Source organism: Amphiura filiformis, chromosome 11, assembly GCF_039555335.1.
Source record: "Amphiura filiformis chromosome 11, Afil_fr2py, whole genome shotgun sequence".
Taxonomy (NCBI): Eukaryota; Metazoa; Echinodermata; class Ophiuroidea; order Amphilepidida; family Amphiuridae; genus Amphiura; species Amphiura filiformis.
The window spans coordinates 8582184-8604802 of record NC_092638.1 but is presented as its reverse complement, the minus strand read 5'-3'; the positions used below and the strand labels follow the sequence as shown (position 1 = coordinate 8604802).

At 36.8% G+C, this 22619-nt stretch overlaps 1 protein-coding gene across 1 annotated transcript; it reads right to left on the bottom strand.

Annotated features, from left to right (window-relative positions):
* Nucleotides 1–522: 522 nt before the first annotated feature.
* LOC140164309 (protein dispatched homolog 1-like) lies at nucleotides 523–8276 on the bottom strand. The gene is made up of 4 exons (XM_072187582.1): nucleotides 8143–8276; nucleotides 5196–5319; nucleotides 4400–4697; nucleotides 523–3426 (listed from the first exon to the last, which is right to left on the bottom strand). Exons 1-4 carry the CDS (start codon nucleotides 8205–8207, stop codon nucleotides 659–661), a joined length of 3255 nt encoding a protein of 1084 aa, XP_072043683.1. The 5' UTR covers nucleotides 8208–8276; the 3' UTR covers nucleotides 523–658.
* Nucleotides 8277–22619: the final 14343 nt, after the last annotated feature.

The following is a 22619-nucleotide window of genomic DNA, read 5'->3' as shown; positions in this document are numbered from 1 at the left end:
CTTTGTTATCTATGGGTTGTTGCAACGTATACATTTCCGTGACCAGGTGCTCATTGCATATTTCGAGTTTCTACGACAAAGTGAAGTGGGTGTACTCTGAGACGAATCACAAGGTATCGCCGATGGAGTGGATTTCGGACTTGCTCACTCACACTTGGCGCGCTGAATAGGGACAGGCCGTTATAGGGATTCGCCCGTTTAGAACATCCACTTCCCCTGTTAACTGAAACTCGTGACTAGGATCTAGGCATTTATGGATTTCATGCTTGTATAATTGGTTAACATCTTGTCTAAGGCTAATTTGTAGTTTTGTTGCTATTGTGATCAACGATTGCAATGTCCAATAGAATTAAGTACGAATGACATATTATGCAAACTGTCGACATGAAGGGATTGGAAAACAATTTCATACTGTCAAAAATTATTTATCATCTGTTGACGCTAAGATTTTAATAAAATATTTCTGTCATTAAAAACATTCTATGTAAAATATGTGAGGCTCCGCTCAAATACTAGTAATCAATATGATATAAACTCAAATGGACTCTAGGCTAATAGTTTTATAAGCCGTTCTAATAATTTACTGTTTAAAGCATTTCAAGTAAAAAACGAAGTGAAAATGTGCTAGGCGTCAAAAAATATCTTTCCATTCTTAATGTTACTCTTTCTCATACATCGGATTGGTAACACCTTCTGGTGGTAAGCCATCTGGTTTCTTAAGACTGACTCTATCACTTTGCTCCGACTCATCATCAGAATTCTTTAAAGGTGTTCCAGGAAGGTGAGCCACTGGTGGCGTCAAATCTGGCTGAATGGGACTAATCGATGGCGTCGTTCCCATGTTAATATCACCAACCTTCACTGCGTCTCCACTTATTATGTTGAGCCTCTGCGAGTTCTCGCGAGAAGATCCGCCATTTTGTACAGGAATTACGTTTTCTTTACCACCAGATACCAAGGTCGGATCGTCATCTTTACAACAATACGTTAATTCTCCAATTCTTCCTTGAGGACCGAAGACATTACACAGAGCTTGAAAATAAAACGTAGAATACACCCAACTAATACTCATAACAAGCATCATAAATATACCCAACTGTAGATAGGCGTTAACCGTCGACGGCAGCATTAAGGCACCGGCAATAAAGGTTGATAGAGCCGCAATGGTAATGGCGCTTCCCATTGTTTGTATGGAAAACTCTGTACGCTCATTTCTATGACTAAATGGCGCTAAATGGTACGCAACACCGTAATGAATAGTAAAATCAACGCTTAGACCAACTGCCAATGTAAAGATAACCGATTCGAAGATGTTCAACTCCCAACCCAGTAACACCAGACTTCCCATTGTTACTAATACAACAAATGCGACTGATAGGATCGCGTAAAGAGCAAGTACGATATTCAGAATGGTTACAATCAAGATCCCTGTAGCAATGGCCAAGGTGACGCCAAGCGATATCTGCGTACCACTAGCGAGATTTAGTTGAAGATCAAAGAACCAAAGTTGGTCTCCACTTTCAGCTGTAAAAAACACGCTTGATAAGGACTCGGGAGCCGTAGCAAACTTGGTTTGCATCCATCCGTTGACGTCCCTCCAGTAGTTTTGCATGATTCCAAAGTTAAAAGATCGAAATGTTGTGCAGGAAAAGAAAATTCCAAAAGCACGAAGTTTGAAGTCATTTTCTGTATCATATAACGGCAATCCAGACTGGCAGGAGCCGTGCGTATGACATTGCTTAAGGCACGTGTCAAAAGTTGATGCCGAATAGGGGAATGTACTTTCATTACAACAGGGTGACAAGCTCCCACCTTCACAATCTCTGCTCATGAATAATTTTAAGGGATTAATGAGACATTCTCCGTAAAAGTGTGTACTGTGATAAAAGGTTTGATTTTGAAGATCTTCACAGAAGCTCTCTAGCCAAAGCTGATGTTCTGGTGACGAAAACTCAAATGCCTCATCATAAAAAAGATCTCCATAATCATCCGGATTCCATGGGTCCCCGTTGTACTTCGATTTGACCCCAAATAATACAATACCATTCATTCTGTCCTGTTTGTTCTGTTCATATTTGAAATGGTTTTTATACACCAAATCGTATTGTTCAAGATAATTTTCAGTGCGAAGAATTTGAAATTCTGATGATGATGGGAGCTTAAGCCCAGGCTTCCAGAACACGACAATGGCTCCAGCAAGTCCGAGTAATGTAAGTGAAACGATCCATACGTATTGCAATTTAACAACAATGAACGGAAGAATCTTATCGTAGAACACTCTGAATGGTGTGAGTAAATATTCAAGAGTTGACGATTTTGTGTCCTGTTGATTGTCTTCATTTTTACAACAAATCTCCATTAATCTATGCTGAAGGATGATAACTGCAGGTAACCAACTGAGCGTAAGAAGAAAATTCATCAAGATTGTAATTCCCGTAAAAAGAGCGAAACATTTTACCGCTGTGATGTCGCTGAACATGCTAGCAAAAAGCGCGGCAGTCGTTGTGGCGCTTGTTACAAACATAGTTGCAGTGGCATGGCGTAATGCATCCTCAACTACAACAACTAATTTTCCTCCGCGATGTTCGGAGAGTGCCTTTCTCCATAGATCCATGTAAACAAACGTGTCGTCTGCACCTATTCCTATTAGCATAATCAACGCCGTGATATTCACAAAAGGAAAAAATGGCCGCTGAAATACAACTACATAGAAGAAATATGCCAATATAAGAGATAGGATAAAATTAATGAATGCCGCCATCATTACGAGAAAGGATTTGGTATATATCCAGATTATGATTAAAATGATTGCTAAGCCGATACCAACATATAGAATATCTGAGAACAAAAATTGCTCAAACAGTCTGAATTTAATCCGAAACTTAACAGCTTTCAGCGCTACATCCTCGTTTGAAAATGTATTCCCGTGTATGTTGTCTAAATAAATCTGTTCCAACACATACTGATTGTAGAGTGGGAGAAAAGTCGACATCAACGGTAACGTTGTATCTTCATCATTAGCGATAGCCTCGACAAATGTCTTACTTGTTATGTAATGTAGAATTAGATAAACAGCATCATGTTCTGTGCATTCTGGCGGTATCTCTTCACATGTACCGTAAAATGCGCATAACTTAGATAAACTCCCATCGACGTAATAACCCGCGCACTTATGCAGCAACGTCCTAACGTTGGCAACGTCCGTAGAGTTAATGTCATCACATGAGCTTTTGCTGTTAAGCAGCGCAACGTATCCTCCTAACGACCAACTATCTGGACATGCCCACTGGGAACATGATTGACAGGATCCATTGAATGCAGGATGTGATCGGATTATTTCTTCCTCTAATTGGCAAGCACTCTTCATGGTTTCAGCTGTAAATAGATCTGTTTTTCCTTTGGCACCAAAGACAAGGGAAGGGTTCTCTGTAAAAGAATCACATAAGAATATATTCATGTATAGTATTACTTTTATCTATTACATCGTGTAACAGTAGACTGGTCTAACTTCGGGCTTAGTGTTTCTCTTCATGATATTAACAATTTTGTTTTGTGCATTTCAAAAATAACTGAAGCAAACATACTTGGTTTTCGTAACTAAAATAGCATTGAAATATCCGAAACATATTCAATTGGGGTGAATTATTCATGTGCCATCAAGATTTATGTTAAAGCCAATTACGAATAACGAATCAACCATTTGTGCTCTGCATTCCACCTCTAGAACTACAACAATGTGACCTGGCACAATTTGTTTCAGCCTGGTCCCATCAGGACCCCCGTGTGTCTCCACACGCAGCAATTGTTTAAATAAGATATTGCAGATGGACCTTCTTGCACTGTTTCCATGAATATATCGATGAATTCCCGTCCAATATTAAGGTGATAAACCATATGTGACCTGCCACAACGAAATTAAGTCACAAGTGATAGTTTCGAGATGAGTTGATGGCTTGATTTGCAACGCACCTGTTCAAGTCAGACGTATGTACGTATGTCCTTTGTGAATGGAGGCACAATGGGCCATTCACAAAGGAAACAAAACGCAGTAGCAAGGGCGTTTCGAAACTACCAACTTGCGATTCTACGCTCATTTCGTATTGACAGGTCACATTATGGTATCCATGGAATGTTCGTTTGTTCTATCCGCTAGAGTACTGGAATGTACTATCCGTTCTATCTGCATCTGTTAGCCAATGGGCATAATGAGGAAGAGCACTTTTTGTTACTTTAAGAAAGCACCCTACCCTATTGGTCAATTACCAATTGCTCGTTCCTCAGCGATGTAGTATAAATTCAGCTTCAAACAAATTTTCAATAAAATGATGTGATTAGCCGGTATTCAATAGAATGGACAGGTATTTGACGATTTTGGGACTTCGTGATCGCTACGACTTACCATAATATTGATTGGGATGAAAATCCACGCAAATACGTGTGTTCACATTTGAATGTGGAACGCTAGGAATTCCCCCGCCATCACTTTTGTCGGTGGGTGTTCCATACGGAATGGTATTCTGAGATTCTGTTGAAGGTGCTGCCGTAGATAATGACGGAGGAGGACTCGCCTGCCGTCGCTTTCTTCTCCTGGAGGATGCAGCTGGTGGAGCATTATCATTGGCAGAATAAAATGTATCCAAATAGTTGTAGTAACTGATGAGACTTGTTGTGATAGGTGTTCCACGTGCTTCAAAACCCTGTGTAGTTTGAAAAGTAATTAATGACGCATACAGGTTTTAAGAATAATTCAAACTTCGTTATTTCAACTCAACTGTGTATTTTTAAATATACGCGTATACCAGTGTATGCAAACATAAGGCATACCGTAAGCAAGATGAGAGTAACAGGACTTGCGCAGTGCAGTGAGGCGCGAGCTCAATATTTGGGCAGATTCTCTGTACATTTCAAAATCATGTTTGCATGTTAAACTACATAACGGCTATAGGGTTGAGCGTGATGAGCTAAAGGAAAATAAAATATATCAACTGACGACAAAACGGCTGTATAGATGGTAGCCCCAAATACTCAGACCTTCTTCTCTTCAGTTACTACTGAAATGTTCTTCATGTGAGGATAGGAGAAGAAGGCCATAATGTTTCGGGCCATGAAGATTGAGTTTGCAGAAACGTAACTTTTCGTAATTTTTATTTGAAAAGAATTTGTGAGAAATATGTGTGACTTAAAACTACATTTACCTTTGTTGGTTCTTCAAAATCTGGTAGATCGTAGACAAGGAATGATACAGCTGCACAAGCTCCAGATATCAAAATCACACCAACGCATACTAGTGGATAGAAATTGGTCAGGGCCTCAGCGTATCTGTGAATAAATCATAAGCGATAAGCAATTAGGGGCTGTGCAATAATTATGAGCCCTGGTGGGAGGGTAAAATTGGGCGAGCAAGAAATTTTTGGCGAGCCGAAGTGGGGGCAAGTAAGTTTTGGCAAGCCGAGAGAGGGGAGCAAGCGATTCTTGGCAAACATTCATGGGACGCTCTAAAAAGGCTTAGGAAAACAGTACGGAAACACTTGAATATGCAAATTTTCCTGCTCGCTGCGTTCGCAATATACGTATTATCTAAACCATTTAAAGGAAGTGTCCGGAAATCACAAAATTAGTCCTTATATGCAAGAAAAATAATTATCAAGTACGAATCACGTTGTTTTATTTAAAACAAACTCATAATGACCATAAAAACTAATAAAAACACCCGTCTCTTAACACACGATATTCAAAATTCCTGGGCGCCGAAATTGTCGAGTGCAATGACGTCCTAGAAATACAATGAAGACTGACGACAATTGAGCACAAGTAACCATTACGTCTTTGCACTTAGACAATTTCGGCGCGGGAGTTGAATATCGTGTGTTGAGAGCCGACTGTTTTTATTCGTTTTTATGGTCAATATGAGTTTGTTTTAAATAAAACCATGTGATTCAGCTTGATAATTATTTTTCTAACATATAAGGCATAATGTTATGATTACCGGAGACCCCCTTTAAGGTTTGCAAATTGGGATCCCAAAAATTTGGCAAAAGATTTTTGGCAGGCCGAGAAGGGGGGACACAGGTATGCACAGAATATGGTGCAGGTGCGACTGCGCATAAATATGTATGCACGGAATGTGGTCCAGATGCAACTTTGCATAAACAGGTATGCACGGAATGTGGTTCAGGTGCAACTGCACATAAACAGGTAAGCATGGAATGCGGTTCAGGTATCACTGCGCATAAACAGGTATGCACGGAATGTGATCCAGGTGAAACAGCGCATAAATCTGTATGCACGGAATGTGGTCCAGTTGCAAGTGCACCGATAAACAGGTATGCACGGAATGTGGTTCAGGTATCACTGCGCATAAATCTGTATGCACGGAATGTGGTCCAGTTGCAACTGCACATAAACAGGTATGCACGCAATGTGTTCCAGGTGCAACTGCGCATAAACAGGTATGCACGGAATGTGGTCCATGTGCAACTGCACTGACATAAACAGGTATGCATGGAATGTGGTCCAGGTGTTACTGCGCATAAACAGATATGTACGGAATGCAGTCCATGTGCATCTGCGCATAAACAGGTATGCACGGAATGCAGTCCAGGTGCAACTGCACATAAACAGGTATGCACGGAATGTGGTCCAGGTGCAACTGCGCATCAACATGTATATGAATGAGATGTTCTCCATGTTCAATAGGTGCAGTGATTGTGTTACTGGACATGCGTTGTATATAACAACATCTATAGGCAGATTGTTCCATCGAAGGTTTCAAATAGGCTTACCATACTAATCGTTGAATTTACTCCGTAAAATAACATGGACATTTAGCTGTATTCATCGAGTTCTCTTTTATTCAATTTTAGATTGAATTTTTGTAAAAATAAATATGGATGCTTCGATACAGAATATAGATTTGGGTCTTTAAATGGTACTCGTTTTTACGGTATTGCCATATATCTCAGGAGTGAATGCGATCATCTGATCTCGCAAAAATTCTTTTAACCCCCTGAGCACTACCTGCCGATCTAACATTCTCTCTGATTGGTCAATTACATGATATCTTCATTTTACCAATCAAAATGAAGCTTTGCAAATAATTCACCCCAATTTTTTTTTTGTGTGTGGTGAAATTATTCTAACAATGTTGCTGATTGGTCAATTGATAATGAAAACTTCTTTTTGACCAATAGGCAGGTAGTATCTCAATATTCATACAACCTTGACCGGGTGAATCTTCAAACTTATATAACATGTGATTTAGATTCAGCTCTTAATGCGCAGGTTTGGAGAACGTAATGCAATATGGGCTTGTACGTGAATAAATGTTATAAAGCGAAATGGGCTATTCCATTTAAAATCCACATTACCCCTGTGGAAGATTTTGGGAATATCTTCCATAGAGGGAGTATGTTTTTTCAAATGTAATTGGTCAGAGTTAATCATTTTGAAACCTATACTCCCTCTGTATTATGGCTTTACCTATATCTTCCACAACTGGAGTGAGTATTTCAAGTGGAAGTCTATTCTATTTAAAACTTATACTCCCTCTGTGGAAGACTTTAGCTAAATCTTCCACAGGGGTAGTGTGGATTTTAAATGGAATAGCCCAATATATCGATGCGTTTGGTTGCAACATTGAAAACAAGATACTAAAAGCATGAAATAATATTGCCGCCATACAAAATACAACTAATAAATAGTACCCAAGGTCTGTGGCTGAACAAAATGTGTGATTTACCGTTATTTCATCAATCGATAAGTCATCATAATACAACTCAGAATCTATTTGCATGATTCTGCATTTTTTTAATAATCGAGAGCTTTAATAATCTAAACTATTTATATCTTTATAGTGCAGTGCTAAACACTTTTTGTCTCGATAATTTGATAACGTTTAATTTTGTGATCCAGCACTTCCTAATCAACTTACAGACAACCAAGTATTATGCTTATATCGAATGCTCAGTGCCAGAAGTGGACAAGTACAATAGCTGCCCTGTACACATTTGGCAATTTACACACAGTATATTGTACTCAACTACGCATGGCAGCTACACATGGCAGCTATTGCACTTACCCACATGTGGCACTGAGCAGTCGATATACACTCAAATTAAAAGGGAAAAACAAATCTATATTTACAGTCGACATATATTGCATCTCCTCTCTCGGGGTCGATGTTCATTTTGTATCGGATCCTCCATCATATGATCCTTTGCGATGTCTTGTAGCAGATCTCAGTTAACTATGAGTCTTTTTTTGTCCAGCGATACAACCATCCTGTATAAATATATAATATAAGGAAGAAGTAGAGAATGTACTATTGCAGTAATTATACAGATTGTTACAATCTGGGGGTCAAATAACTTTTTCCTCAGTCATTTAATTTCGTTGGACTACTATTACATTAACCAAATCCCGATATTACATGCTAACAACATCCCAAGTCGTCAACAACGGCACATTTAATTTCTATTATTTGCCGACAATCCTATGAATTTGCCGACAACAGTCAATTTTTGCCGAGAAAACAAATAATTGGGGGTTTCTCCCCACCCCACCCCCATATACCCCCTCTAGCGATGGTCCTTTTTTACCGACACAAACCTGTTTGGTAGTATAACCACCAATCGTTTTCAAAATCATCATTTTGTTCTCTTTAAGGGATCGGATAGCAACGTTTGCGCAGTATTTCCCACAAAAAATACTGTGAAAAGGAGGGTGACAGACCCTTTAATATAGGATTGAATATTTTTCAATCAACATTGGTCAGAAATAGACAAAGCATCATGTCGTAATCTGCGGCGTCATTGTCCCAACTTTCAATTTTCTAATTTCATAACAGTAATCGAATAATAGGTGACGGTCTTGGTTTTGACTCAATTATGTTTATTGAGCTCTGCGTAATATCAAACTTTATCAAATTTGACAAATCTGATGAAAAAGATTTTGAATTTGAATCGCCAACGACTATATATTGATCGTGTTGTGCCTACTTGTTTACCCGGCGTGTTTACTGCATGCAACTGATTGAGATATTTATTGAAAGAATTTCTCTTTTCTTACAAGTCATCATCGACCTAAGACTAAAAATGCTTATTCTGCTGATCACGTTTTCCCATTTTCTGCGCCTCATCTCTGGAAGTATATCAGGAAGCAAGTACACAGCGTCACCATCCCTATATCTTCGTGTCAGAAATTTTGTTCCGCCGTGATTTAATTTTAATAGTTTCGAGAAAAAAGGCCGAGCACTCCAGGCACACCACATGTACATGTACGAACATCACCTGTACGATAGATACATAACTTTTCTTTTCCATTACGCATATACGCATGCTCCACTGCGATCTGCGTATGCTCATTACCCTTATAAAGTTTCTAAATCAAGGAAATTCGATTTTTTATTTGGTCAGTTTTTGTTTTCAAGACACAAGCGATCAGATTCTTTCAACACATATATTCATGTGCAAGCCTTACAAAAGTCATGTTCAAATAGCAAAAATAACGAAATATATTCAAGGATTTGAGATTTTATCTTATCAATAGTAAACACACCAGCATGCAGAATAGGCCTATGTAGCTATGAGCGTGGTCGGCACACAATTCATATAAATCCAATAAGTGTTTCAGGAATGCGAGTCGATACATACATACATACATACATACAATACATACAACGGCATTTATATAGCGCAATTTCAAAGAAATGATCATTGCACTTTACAGAAAACTTATGCTACTACTAAAGAATACAAGAAAACAAAAATATGCAAAAGAAACAACATCAGCAATGGTTAAAAAGATGGGAGATGAACTAATGGATGAAGGAAGATTGTTCAAGATTCTGGGTCCAAAGACACTGATCGATCCATCGCCTATCAGTCTGTTGGTCTTAGGAATGATAAGGCGCGTCAGAACTTGATTTGAACGAAGGCCTTCCCTACATGCCCTAGTTGGAACACGGATGGTCAGACAATCAGAGAGGTAGGGTGGTGCCAGATCGTTCAATGTCTTGTAAATGTAGAGTAGCACTTTGAAGCAAATTCTCTTGTCTATTGGAACTTGGAAGCCAGTATAACGAATTTAAAAGAGGTGAAGATGAGTGACGGCGTGGAACTTGGAAGACAATGCGGGCAGCACGGTTTTGTAGTCTTTGTAAACGAGCAACGCCTTTGCTTCTACATCCAGACAGAAGGGCATTGGCATAATCAATCTTAGATAACACTAGTGCCCGCATGGCATTACTGGATGCATCTTCGTATCATTTCAGTTCTTCCCTTGAATAGAGAGAAATGAGACTACATAATTTGTAACAATATCCCCCGGCAACATCGTTCCCAAAGTCACACAATCCCTGTATAGCTGTGGTAATATGCGTTACCATGGTAACGCAGTACATCCCGTTTCAAACATGGGGACCGTTTATGACGGGAAATGGTCATCAGATAAAAGTGACATTTTTTAATAAATAAAACTTAATATTGTTAAATCGATGGAGTATATAGTATATTTCTGCGAAAAGTAATTGGAATTGATGGTATATCGTAATACTAACGTGGTTTTACATAGCCTAGAGACATATGATTTATGATTAACTAATGAAGCATGGCGCAGCCCGGTTGAGATCGGCCGAGACTGAAAATTGCAAAGTACCGAAAAAAAAACTACAATGGTTTGGGATAATTCAGTGATTTGCTCAACTGGACGATTGTTAAAATCATCAAAAATGAGATGTTGGTACCTTTGTCATTGTCATAACACAGTCACGACAGAAAGTACAAAAATTGGACAGAGATGTGCTATGGCCTCATAACTGTGAAATTGTTGGTCTAAAGTTATAAATGTATAATATGCTTATAATTTAACTAAGATTTGACAAATCCATCTAATTTAGGTAAACAAATGAAAGAGAAAATGCCAAAAAACGGGTTTTTTACCCAATTTTTTAAGGCAACAAAAATGCTTCAGTAATTTGTTTTTATTAATTTTAAAAACTAGATATATACCGGTATATATAGGACCAGTTTTTTTTATATATTATTTTTATTTATTTATTTATTATCTATTTATCTATTTATTTATTTTGCTTTGATCAACTTTACCAAAAATGGTTAAATTTGCGCGAAATGTAGCATTTTTTAACCACATTTTGGTGAAATTTTCTTAGATATTTATATCTAGTTTTTAAAAATTGATGAGCAAATTTTTACTTAAGAATTTTTTCGCAAAAAATTTGACCTCACAGATGGAATCATCAAGTCTTTGCCATTTTAAGTATATTTATACTTTAAGTACTTTAGACCAACAATTCAGCAGTTATTAGGCCCAGCCAGAAGTTTCCATAATTTAAGGGTTGATACCAACCTTAAAAGTAAATTCGAACAAACTTATTGGCACTTATTATAATTATATCCTCGAATCGTTCCCTACATAGTCATATTTCAATATGCACTAAATTAAAAATACAACTTGATAAACTACTTGCTATCAGCAGTAGATAAGCCATTGATAAACTACGTGTTATCTATCATCAGTGCAGTAGATAAATTTTTCTGTGTACAACCAAAACTTGTATACATTCACTGCAATTTATTAGAATCGATGAAAAGAAAAAGAATCATTAATTTGAGATCAAAATCAATTCTTATCAACTTACCACAGCGCGCTTTACAGCGTGTGAGCAATTATTTTCAAAAGCAACGTGCGTGGAAAGCAATATTGTCATGTAACGAAAGTGTGAAAATAAAATAGAAGGTTGAACAACATCACCGATTCGTCTTGTTATAGCAACTAAATTATTTTTGATCAAACTACCGTTAAATTCTCCTCATCATATGAATATAATCGTCTGTCTGTGTAGTCCTTGACGAAATATCAAAATAGCTATAGTATTTTGACGACATTTAAGGAGAAAGAAAAATCAATAAGGGGCTGTGCAATAATCATGAGCCGTGGGTAAAATTTCCAAACGGCGTGCCAAAAAATGTTTACTCCTCTCTCTCGTTCTGCCAAAAATCGCTTCCTCCTCGGCTTGCCAAAAATCGCCCCCCCTTTTCGGCTGGCCAAAATAATCTCCCACCCCATCTAAATTACAAGGATTTAAAAATAAATCCATGTGGTTGCAATTAGAGACAAACTAATTTTAGATTTAAAATTAATCTTATAGATTTGAATTTTAAATCTTAAAGATTTAATTTTCAATCTAATACGTGATTGGTCACTAACTACAATCCCTTAGGATTTATTTAAATCATTGAAATTTAGAGTGCACCATTTTACCCTCCCATCAGGGCTCATAATTATCGCACAACCACTAAAACAAGGTAGAGCAGTAAAATTCTGAACATAAATCAGACAAACATAAAGGGCAAAGTGAACTTTACATTAACGATATACACCCAAACTGCTAATGTTATTATTACTCGTTTTCGCCCTATTTTTAGCTCGTCTTTTATATAAGGGTCACTTGCTATTGTGATGGTATAAAATAGCGCCTTTGCACGCCTTACTTGAATATTAACACTGACAATAGAATCGTATGAATTGAATGAATGCAACGGAGAGAATACAAAGTGTTATTTGAAATTTCAAATAAATTACTTTGACAATGTTTACATTATTGTAGTCTTACTTATCAAGCATCAAGCATTATAAAACTACAACATCGGTAGGTTGTGTGTGTGAGCGATGGTATTTGAGCGCAGGGGTGGGGAGTAGGCCTGCCGTGTCGGGGGAGAAGGGGGGTTGTGTGTGGGGCTGAGGACGGTGGGTGGTATATGTGGGTGTGTGTTTATAAGTATCGGGTAAGTGAGGGGTACGGGGGTGGCTTGGTGTGAGTATGCATAGAATAGATAGGCAATTGATGCATATAATTTTTGTCATTATAACTCACTGTATCTATTTGATCGATGTTATTAAAGCCATAATGTATGATTTCGGTCAAATTTTAATTTTGTTATTCTTAGGCAAAATTAGTAACAACTGCGATGAAGGTTTTCTGGTCATTTTAAGCCAAAATAACGAGGTAAAATAAAAGAAAACCACTAAGCAACTTAAATATGAAGCCCTAGGGTGAATTGGCGAATAAAACATGAAAACAGAGGATCACCAGTTTTGTTATAAAAACTCTAAATTTGACTGTAATTAAAGCACAGGCGTAGTCTTTCACATGGTATTTTAATACACCATTGGGTAAAAAGCAGAAATGCGAGAACAATAGAGGGTGACATCGTGGAACAAAATCACCCATTATGGCTTTAAATAAAAGCAACCCCAAAAGCTAGCTCTTTTCTTTCAGAATAATAAAAAAATAAGTAACATTTTCTTCTTAATCATGTCAAAATAACCTTATTTTAAAACCGATACATATACCACCATTAATCCAATGTATACTGGTTTTATTCTACCTGATTTAACGCGCACACAGATTTCAGTTTACGTTGTCAAGTGGATTCGAATGACGCAAACACGGTTGGTGGGCGGTACATGGAAATAAGAGGAAACTAAATTTGTATTTTAACGACCATACACACAAAACATAGGACGAAACATTATTTTCCTAAAGCCGGTGTATATAGGAGAATCCTTACTGGAAAGCAAATTATTTTTGTTCTGGTTCTTCTTGATGTCGAGGGTGTTTGATGTTTTTGTTTTTTGCTGTTTGCTGTCGTTTATTTTCTGTTTCACTTATTTTTTGCCGCTATAGATAAAATGGTATTTGCTATCAGCAGTATAAGCTATTTATAGACTACGTGCTATCAGCAATAGACCTGTCATTGATAAACTACTTGCTATCAGCAATAGATAAGCCATTGATAAACCACGTGCTATCAGCAGTAGATAAGCCATTGATAAACTACTTGCTACTTGTTATAATTATTATTATTATTAGTATTATCAGTAGTATATCAGCAGTATATAAGCCGTTATAGATAACAAATATTTGCTATCAGCAGGAGATAAGTCATTGATAAACTCCTTGCTATCAGCAGTAGATAAGCAATTAATAAACTACTTGCTATCAGCAGTAGAAAAGTCATTGAAAAACTACTTGTCATCCGCGGTATTGATAAGCCATTGATTAACTACTTGCTATCAGCAGTAGATAAGTCATTGATAAACTACGTGCTATCAGCAGGATGATACGTCATTGATAAACTATTGCTATCTGCAGTAAATAAGTCATTGATAAACTATTCGCAGTAGATCAGCTATTGATAAACTGCGATCCGCAGTAGATAAGCCATTGATAAACTTCTTGCTGCCAGCAATAGATAAGTTATTGATAAACTACTTGCTATCAGCAGTAGATACGCCATTGGTAAACTGCTATCAGCAGTAGATAAGCCAGTGATAAACTACGTGTTATCAGTAGTAGATAAGGCATTGATAAAGAACGTGTTATTCACAGTAGATAAGATATTGATCAGATACGTACTACCAGCAGTAGATAATCCATTGATTATCTACGTGCTATCCCCAGTAGATATGATATTATTATACTACTTGCTATCAGCAGTAGATAAGCTTTTGATCAACTGTTTGTCATTGCTAAACTATTTGTTATCAGCAGTATAGATGGTAGTATATTGATAAAACCACTTGTTGTGACTACTTGCTGCTATAGAGGAATCCAAATCCACGCATTCCTACACCTGACTAGCAGCCTTTAGTTGGGTAGCCGTCGGCTACAATGCACCCAAAATGTGAAATGATTCGGCCTTGACGAACATTTTAAACTGCATTCCATCATCCGTTTTACACCTTCAGCGAAAACACAGGTAGACAAAAGAATGATTAATAACAACACAATACAGTTCCCTTCGACAAAACACACAGCTTCTACGTGGTCTATTCGCTGTTGAAGTGACATAATAATCGGATTAACTACACGCGGTATCTATGCATTGATGTACTTGTGAACAAGAATAGATGCGACGTGATGACCTGCGGAATTATCTCCATTATATATATTATTAGCTAATATTCTATTAACCCTCCTCGTCATTGCATCTTCTCTAGGTGTTAGGCGGCTTTTATTTGCACAATTGGACGCTCAAAACACCAGGTTGGTGCTATCGGCTACCCAAAGATGTCCGACCAAATCCCGACCATGACTTGGCTCGTTGGATTCGTCTATAGATTAAGTATTTGCTATCAGCAGTAGAAAATATATGGATTAACTACTTACTATCAGCAGTTATTAAGCTATTAATGAATTACTTGCTATACCGAATAGCTATACGCTATTGATAAACTACTTACTTCCTGGATAGCTGGACTAAATCCACCCCTCCCCACCCCGCTCCCCCCGCCTCCCCCAAAAAAGAAGATCTGGGTCATATATTAACCGTGGCTTTGGCTGTATGACAAACTTGTAAACTTCTCATCAAAAGAACAGTGAAATAATTCCTGTGAGAACTGACGCTGTCTCGTGAATTGCTTAAAACTTTAAGGGTACTGTAGCGTAAAGCTGAATTTATACTCCATCGCTGAGCTTATAGCGTAACGGGTTTCCATTTATATTGCCAAGATGTGTATCTTTTTTGGGCGGAGGTGGAATTTTTGTAAAAATTACCTAGAGTTTCCCCACAGCTATATAAAAACCGCTATACATTTCGAAATGATTATGATTAACAGTAATGTATTATGCGTTTATCAAACTCTAAAGAGAGAAGACATGAGGCCAAATTATAAACCACCGCTACTAACAAACTACGACGTTCCAAGAATAAAAGAGCTAATTAGTTCATCATTATGTATCATTATGCATCATTACTTGTTATTAGGCTAAATCAATTGCTCATCTAATGCTGATAAAAAATTTAATGAGTGTCCGAATCCAGCTGTTGATAAATACTATTTTATTATACACCAGGATGACCAGGGACTATTTTAGCAAGGAAAAAGTCATTGCACGCTGGCAAATGGAAAGCTCCCGGTGCACTTTGTAAACGCTGTCGTTAGCAAAGCGTTGGGCATGTTGGGAGGGAGCTGGGAGATCATACTACATAAAGAATACAAAATGTGTAACTAAGGCCACGAATCGGCCATGAATGGCTTCACGTGCACCAATTGTACACATACTTTCAACAAAAAAGTGTAGCGGTGTCCAAACGAGATGACAAAGCACTTTTTATATCTAGAAAAAGACAATGTGGCCGACTTTATCCTAAAAGACCTTCATGTAAGCCTACCTCAATCAACCCGGCTTTGAAATTTTATATGGCAAGGCGGATCTAGGGGAGCATATGGCACCCCTCCTCTAAATAAAATTTGAAGAATTTTAGGTGATTTTGACCAAATTTGTGCAAAATGTACTACTCGGATCTGAGCAGAAGGTACCTCTCGGGCTTCTCCCCAGAATGGTCAATAGAGTAGCATTTGATGTTAAATTTCAAATTTTCATGATTGGACTTCCGGCCCCTCCCCTTTCAAAACCTAGATCAGCCCGTGATTGTAACCCGTGAGTCTTATCTGGTTTGTGGAAAGCGAAGAAGAGGAGGGAAAAGAGTAAGATAAAGAAAGAGAAAAGGGAAGTCAAGAAAAAGAGGCAAGAAAAATGCAGAAAGAGAAGTGGAAAATCTGCTTCCAGTAATTTTACATGTAATTTCGCCCACCATGAGCTAATATGTTGAGACTGGCTAGGCCACCGTTTGGTAATTATAAGAAACGCCGATATCTCAGAAATCATATGCAGTATTTTTAAGCACTTTATAATGAAGTAGGCACAAATCTTTATACGTCAAAATATTTTATGGTTGAAATGCATCAATACTGATCGCGCTTGATATAAATTTCTGTACAATATCATGCATTTTGAAAGATGATCTAGCACCGGTAAAGTATATCAGATGAATGATAAAGATATCATGAAATAATTTATTGTTGTAATATAAAATAACAACATTCATATTAAGTTTAGCTTCCATTTTGTACATAATACGCATATTTGTGCACCTAAATTTTGATCAAGGTTCTTCATTTTAAGCTTACAGCCTTTTAAATATTTAAGATATATAAAGCAACATTTATGGTCTCCATGAAAATGAATTCTTTCAGGTTTTGTGTGGATATTGCTCAAAATAAATGTTATAATTCAACATGAAAAGATAGCACTTCAAATATGAAGCATAATTATAGTTGATTTAAAAAGATATCATATAATGATACTGACGCCCTTATTTGTTTGGGCAAAAATATTTACTGGGTGGTCATTTTGGGGCAATGGCAGGTTGAATTTACTGGACGGGAAACTTATTTACTAGGTGGGCATTTACCCACCCAGTATACCTGTTATTTACCACCCTGCTTAATAAGGAGTAGGCCTAGATAAGATGTTGATAAACAACTTGCTATCAGCAACACAGATAAGCTGTCAGCAATAGATAAGCTGATGATAAACTGGTTGCTATCGACAGTATGAAAGCTTTTGATAAACTACTTACATCAACAGTAGAATATTATGTACTTGCTATCAGCAATAGATAATAAACTACTTGCTATTAGCAGTAGATATACGATATTGACAAAATACTTGTTATCAGCAGTAGATACGTTATTGATAAAATACTTGTTATCAGCAGGATGATACGTTATTGATAAAATACTTGTTATCAGCAGTAGATACGATATTGATAAAATACTTGTTATCAGCAGTAGATATACGATATTGACAAAATACTTGTTATCAGCAGTAGATACGTTATTGATAAAATACTTGTTATCAGCAGTAGATACGATATTGATAAAATACTTGTTATCAGCAGTAGATACGATATTGATAAAAAATACTTGTTATCAGCAGTAGATACGATATTGATAAAATACTTGTTATCAGCAGTAGATAATATATTGATAAAAATACTTGTTATCAGTATTAGATAATATATTGATAAAAATACTTGTTATCAGTATTCGATCAGAATGTTATCAACAGTAAATTAGATATTGGTAAACCACTTGCTATCAACAGTTATTACACTGTTAAAAATACTTGCTATCAGGAATAGCTGTAAGCTATTGATAAACTACTTCCTATCAGCAGGTGATAAGCTGTTGATAAATGCGGCAAATGTGATGAAAAGATACCTGACTTTTGAATAGCAACAATTGATTTCAAGAGTTATCATGGTACTTGTTTTATGATAATTATATGATATCCCATTTTTGCGGGCAAAATAATTTACTTAGGTGGGCATTTTGGGCGATGGGCATGTTAAATTTACTGGGTGGACAAAATAATTTACTGAGTGGGCAAATTCCCACCCAGTTTCCTGTTATTTACCTCCTTGCCGTAGATATGCTAGTGATAAATCAATATTTTGTAAGTATTATAGAGTGGCTTATTCGCAATTAGCAGTATAATAAGCTACTTGATCAGCAGTATGATGAAATTGCATTGATCAACAGTCGGAGTAAGTCGGACGTACACTCATTAATTTCTTTTTATCAGCAATTATTATAGATGAGGTGTTGACACGCCCAATTAATTTAGCCTAATAATCAGTAACGTGACGCATATTGATGAACTAATTAGCTATTTCATTCTTGGAAAGTCTTGGGTATATTATAATACCGTATTGTTTTGTTATCAGCAGTGGTTTATAATTTGGCCTTGGTGTCTCCTCTTTAATATTATACTGAAACAAAAACAACAACATACAAATCTTCGCATTATAAAATGTAAATTCGTTACGCTGCAGGACCCTGGAAGTTTTAACCCTCTCTAAGAGGGTGTTGATTGCAGACGACAAGCTCCAAAATTTCATAATTGTACATTTTCATGACCATATTTGGAATCAGCATGAAAAGTACATAAAAATGAGTACAAACAAGCATTCGTTCAGTGATTTATGAGATACTCTTGATATTTTTATCTCAAAACTTTGACTTTTTATGTTGAAGCCTATAGCCAGAATGCAAAGCATTAGTTCCCAAAGGAATTTTTGTCAAACAGCCAAGGGCGATATATGACTCAGATGTTTACATCAGATGACCCTGTTCAGTCCAACTTTACAGAAATATCCCACATACTACTGATAGCAAGTAGTTTATCAATACCACATCTACTGCTGATAGCAAGTAGTTTATCAATACCACATCTACTGCTGATAGCAAGTAGTTTATCAATACCACATCTACTGCTGATAGCAAGTAGTTTATCAATACCACATCTACTGCTGATAGCAAGTAGTTTATCAATACCACATTTACTGCTGATAGCAAGTAGTTTATCAATACCACATCTACTGCTGATAGCAAGTAGTTTATCAATACCACATCTACTGCTGAAAACAAGTAGTATCAATAACCCATGTGTCATAATGATCGCTGATAGCAAGTAGTTTGTCAACACCCCGGGCCCTTCTGATAGCAAGTAGCATATCAATATACCCAATCTACTGCTGATAACAAGTATATAGTGAGTTTACAGATACCACCATCTACTGTAACAGCGACCATGTAGTTTATCAATACCAACTCTACTGCTGATAGTAAGCAGTTTATCAATAATCCATCTGTCCCAATGATCGCTGATAGCAAGTAGTTTATCAATACCCAGTTTGCTGCTGATACCAAGTAGTGTATCAATACCCAGTATACTACTGATAGCAAGTAGTTTATCAATAGCCCTACTTCTTCTGCTGATATCAAGTAGTTCACTAGCAGTTTATCAATACCCTGTCTACCGCTGATAGCAAGTAGTTTATCAATAACCTATCTGTCCCAATGAATGCTGATAGCAAGTAATTTGTCAACTTCTTCAATTGCTTATACCAAGTAATTTATCAATACCCCTTCTACTGCTGATAGCAAGTAGTTTATCAATACCCCTTCTACTGCTGACAGCAAGTAGTTTATCAATACCCCTTCTACTGCTGATATAGCAAGTAATTTATCAATATCCAATCTACTGCTGATAGCAAGTAGTTTATCAATACCCCTTCTACTGCTGACAGCAAGTAGTTTATCAATACCCCTTCTACTGCTGATAGCAAGTAGTTTATCAATACCCTTCTACTGCTGACAGCAAGTAGTTTATCAATACCCCTTCTACTGCTGATAGCAAGTAGTTTATGAATACCCCTTCTCCGCTGATAGCAAGTAATTTGTCAACTTCTTCAATTGCTTATACCAAGTAATTTATCAATACCCAATCTACTGCTGATAGCAAATATCAATACCCTTTCTACTGCTGATAACAAGTAGTTTATCAATGCCCCTTCTACTGCTGATAACAAGTAGTTTATCAATACCCCTTCTACTGCTGATAGCAAGTAGTTTATGAATACCCCTTCTCCGCTGATAGCAAGTAATTTGTCAACTTCTTCAATTGCTTATACCAAGTAATTTATCAATACCCAATCTACTGCTGATAGCAAATATCAATACCCTTTCTACTGCTGATAACAAGTAGTTTATCAATGCCCCTTCTACTGGTGATAACAAGTAGTTCATCAATACCCCTTCTACTGCTGATAGCAAGTAGTTTATCAATACCCTTCTACTGCTGATAGCAAGTAGTTTATGAATACCCCTTCTCCGCTGATAGCAAGTAGTTTATCAATACCCCTTCTACTTCTGATAGCAAGTAGTTTATCAATACCCAATCTTCTGCTGATAGCAAGTAGCTTATCAATACCACTTCTCCTGCTGATAGCAAGTAGCTTATCAATATTATACCCCTTCTACTGCTGATAGCAAGTAGTTTATCAATACCACTTCTAGTGCTGATAGCAAGTACTTTATCAATACCCCTTTTCCTGCTTATAGCAAGTAGTTTATCAATACCCCTCTAATGCTGATAGCAAGTAGTTTATCAATAACCCATCTGTCCCAATGATCGCTGACATTAAGCAGTTTACCAATACCCCTTCTATTGCTGATACCAAGTAATTTATCAATACTCAATCTACTACTGATAGCAAGTACTTTATCAATACCCCCTTCTACTGCTGATAGCAAGTCAATACCATTCTACTGCTGATATCGAGTAATTTATCAATACCCAATCTACTGCTGATAGCAAGTAATTAATCAATACCCCTTCTACTGCTGATAGCAAGTAATTTATCAATATCCAATCTACTGCTGATATAGCAAGTAGTTTATCAATATCCCTTCTACTGCTGATAGCAGGTGGTTTATCAATACTCAATCTACAACTGATTGCAAGTCAATATCCAATGTTCTGCTGATAACAAATAATTGATAAATACCAAATCTATTATTGATATCATGAATAGTTTATCCCGGGAATTTATCAATACCTAATCTACTTCTAAATCATGCAGTTTGTCTTTATACCATCCACTGCTTATATATAATTATAGTGTTAAACGAAACGACGTGGCTATTGCTTGGTCATTTCAATATCACCAACAATCCTCTGTGGCAATCTCAGTGAGTACGTATTGGAAACACGTTTTCAATAATTATATTCACGTGTAAAAAAGGATAATTAATGAATTTTGCTAATATATTGTAAGGTACTTAGTAAATTGGCTGCATAATAACGTCACATCAGTCCAGATTCAATATTTAAGCTCCTTGATATTTCATCATTAGCCTATTTAATTTAAATATATATTGTTCGACGTTTTAAGACATGGTTATTGAAAGTTCCTGAAAACGTGTTTCCAAATACAAACACAGACTGTAACAGTCATGTACATCGGTATGACCTTAAAAAAAAATCACTATTTACTAATAATCTCCTGGGAACTCATTACTGTATAGCCTATATACGCCCTGCAATTAGCTGTATCCATTAGGATGCTTTATTAATAAATAGGCCTACATACATTGTTGATATAATGTTCATAATGCGTACATGATCTGGTTAGTATTACCACGGTAACTGAGTTTTTTGTCTATGATTAGCGTACAATTTGGTAGAGCGAGACCATTAGAGGTATCTGTACTTTTATATATCATGATTGAAGCAACATTGTAGGATTTCCGATAAATTTAGATTTTTGTATCTTGCAAAATGATCAAATGATATAAGTTTTCAATTTGTTCAAATTTCCTAGGCGGCTGTGGCGGAGGGGGAGGGGGTGGGGTGGTGAAGGGACTGGAGACGTCCCCTAAAATCATAATAGAAGAAAAAATGAAGCAATAGGCCTAAATGCCCTGTTTATCTTACTTTTTAGCACGAAAAACACTATATTTGGGGGCCCAGATAGGATTGAATAATTTTGCGCGATTCATAGCAGAAAATACCTTCATTTGGGGCTAAAATAGTCTGAATTTGACAATTTTCAAAAAAGTCCCAGTAAAACAGGAACAAAATATACTCGTCCCCTACCCCCCCCAATTGTCTTATGCTTCCGTCGCAACTGTCCCTTTTTAATTTTGAGCCAATTTAATCAGGCAAAATTTAAAAAAATAGCTATTCAATTCCAGCGCGAATTCAATGTGATTGACTGATTAAATAATCTCACATTTGGTCCCTTTAGTTGTTATATTCGTCTCGGGGTCGCAAGGTATTTTAGCTCAGCTCATCAATGTACATACATTGCAGTCGTGTAAGAATCAGAATTTTGAAAAACGTTTATTGGCAGTAAATAAAGTTAAGTTGCTGTGTTATATTATAGTTTTTTATGCAACAATGT

What these genes read in the sequence shown, in the direction of transcription:
- LOC140164309 (XM_072187582.1), bottom strand. Translation starts at nt 8,207, where the DNA reads ATGATGGAGGATCCGATACAAAATGAACATCGACCCCGAGAGAGGAGA. An exon ending in AGATGCAATATATGTCGACT is followed by an intron (nt 5,320 to 8,142) that starts GTAAATATAGAT and finishes ATTTATTCACAG; the next exon opens with ATACGCTGAGGCCCTGACCA. An exon ending in ATTTTGAAGAACCAACAAAG is followed by an intron (nt 4,698 to 5,195) that starts GTAAATGTAGTT and finishes CAAACTACACAG; the next exon opens with GGTTTTGAAGCACGTGGAAC.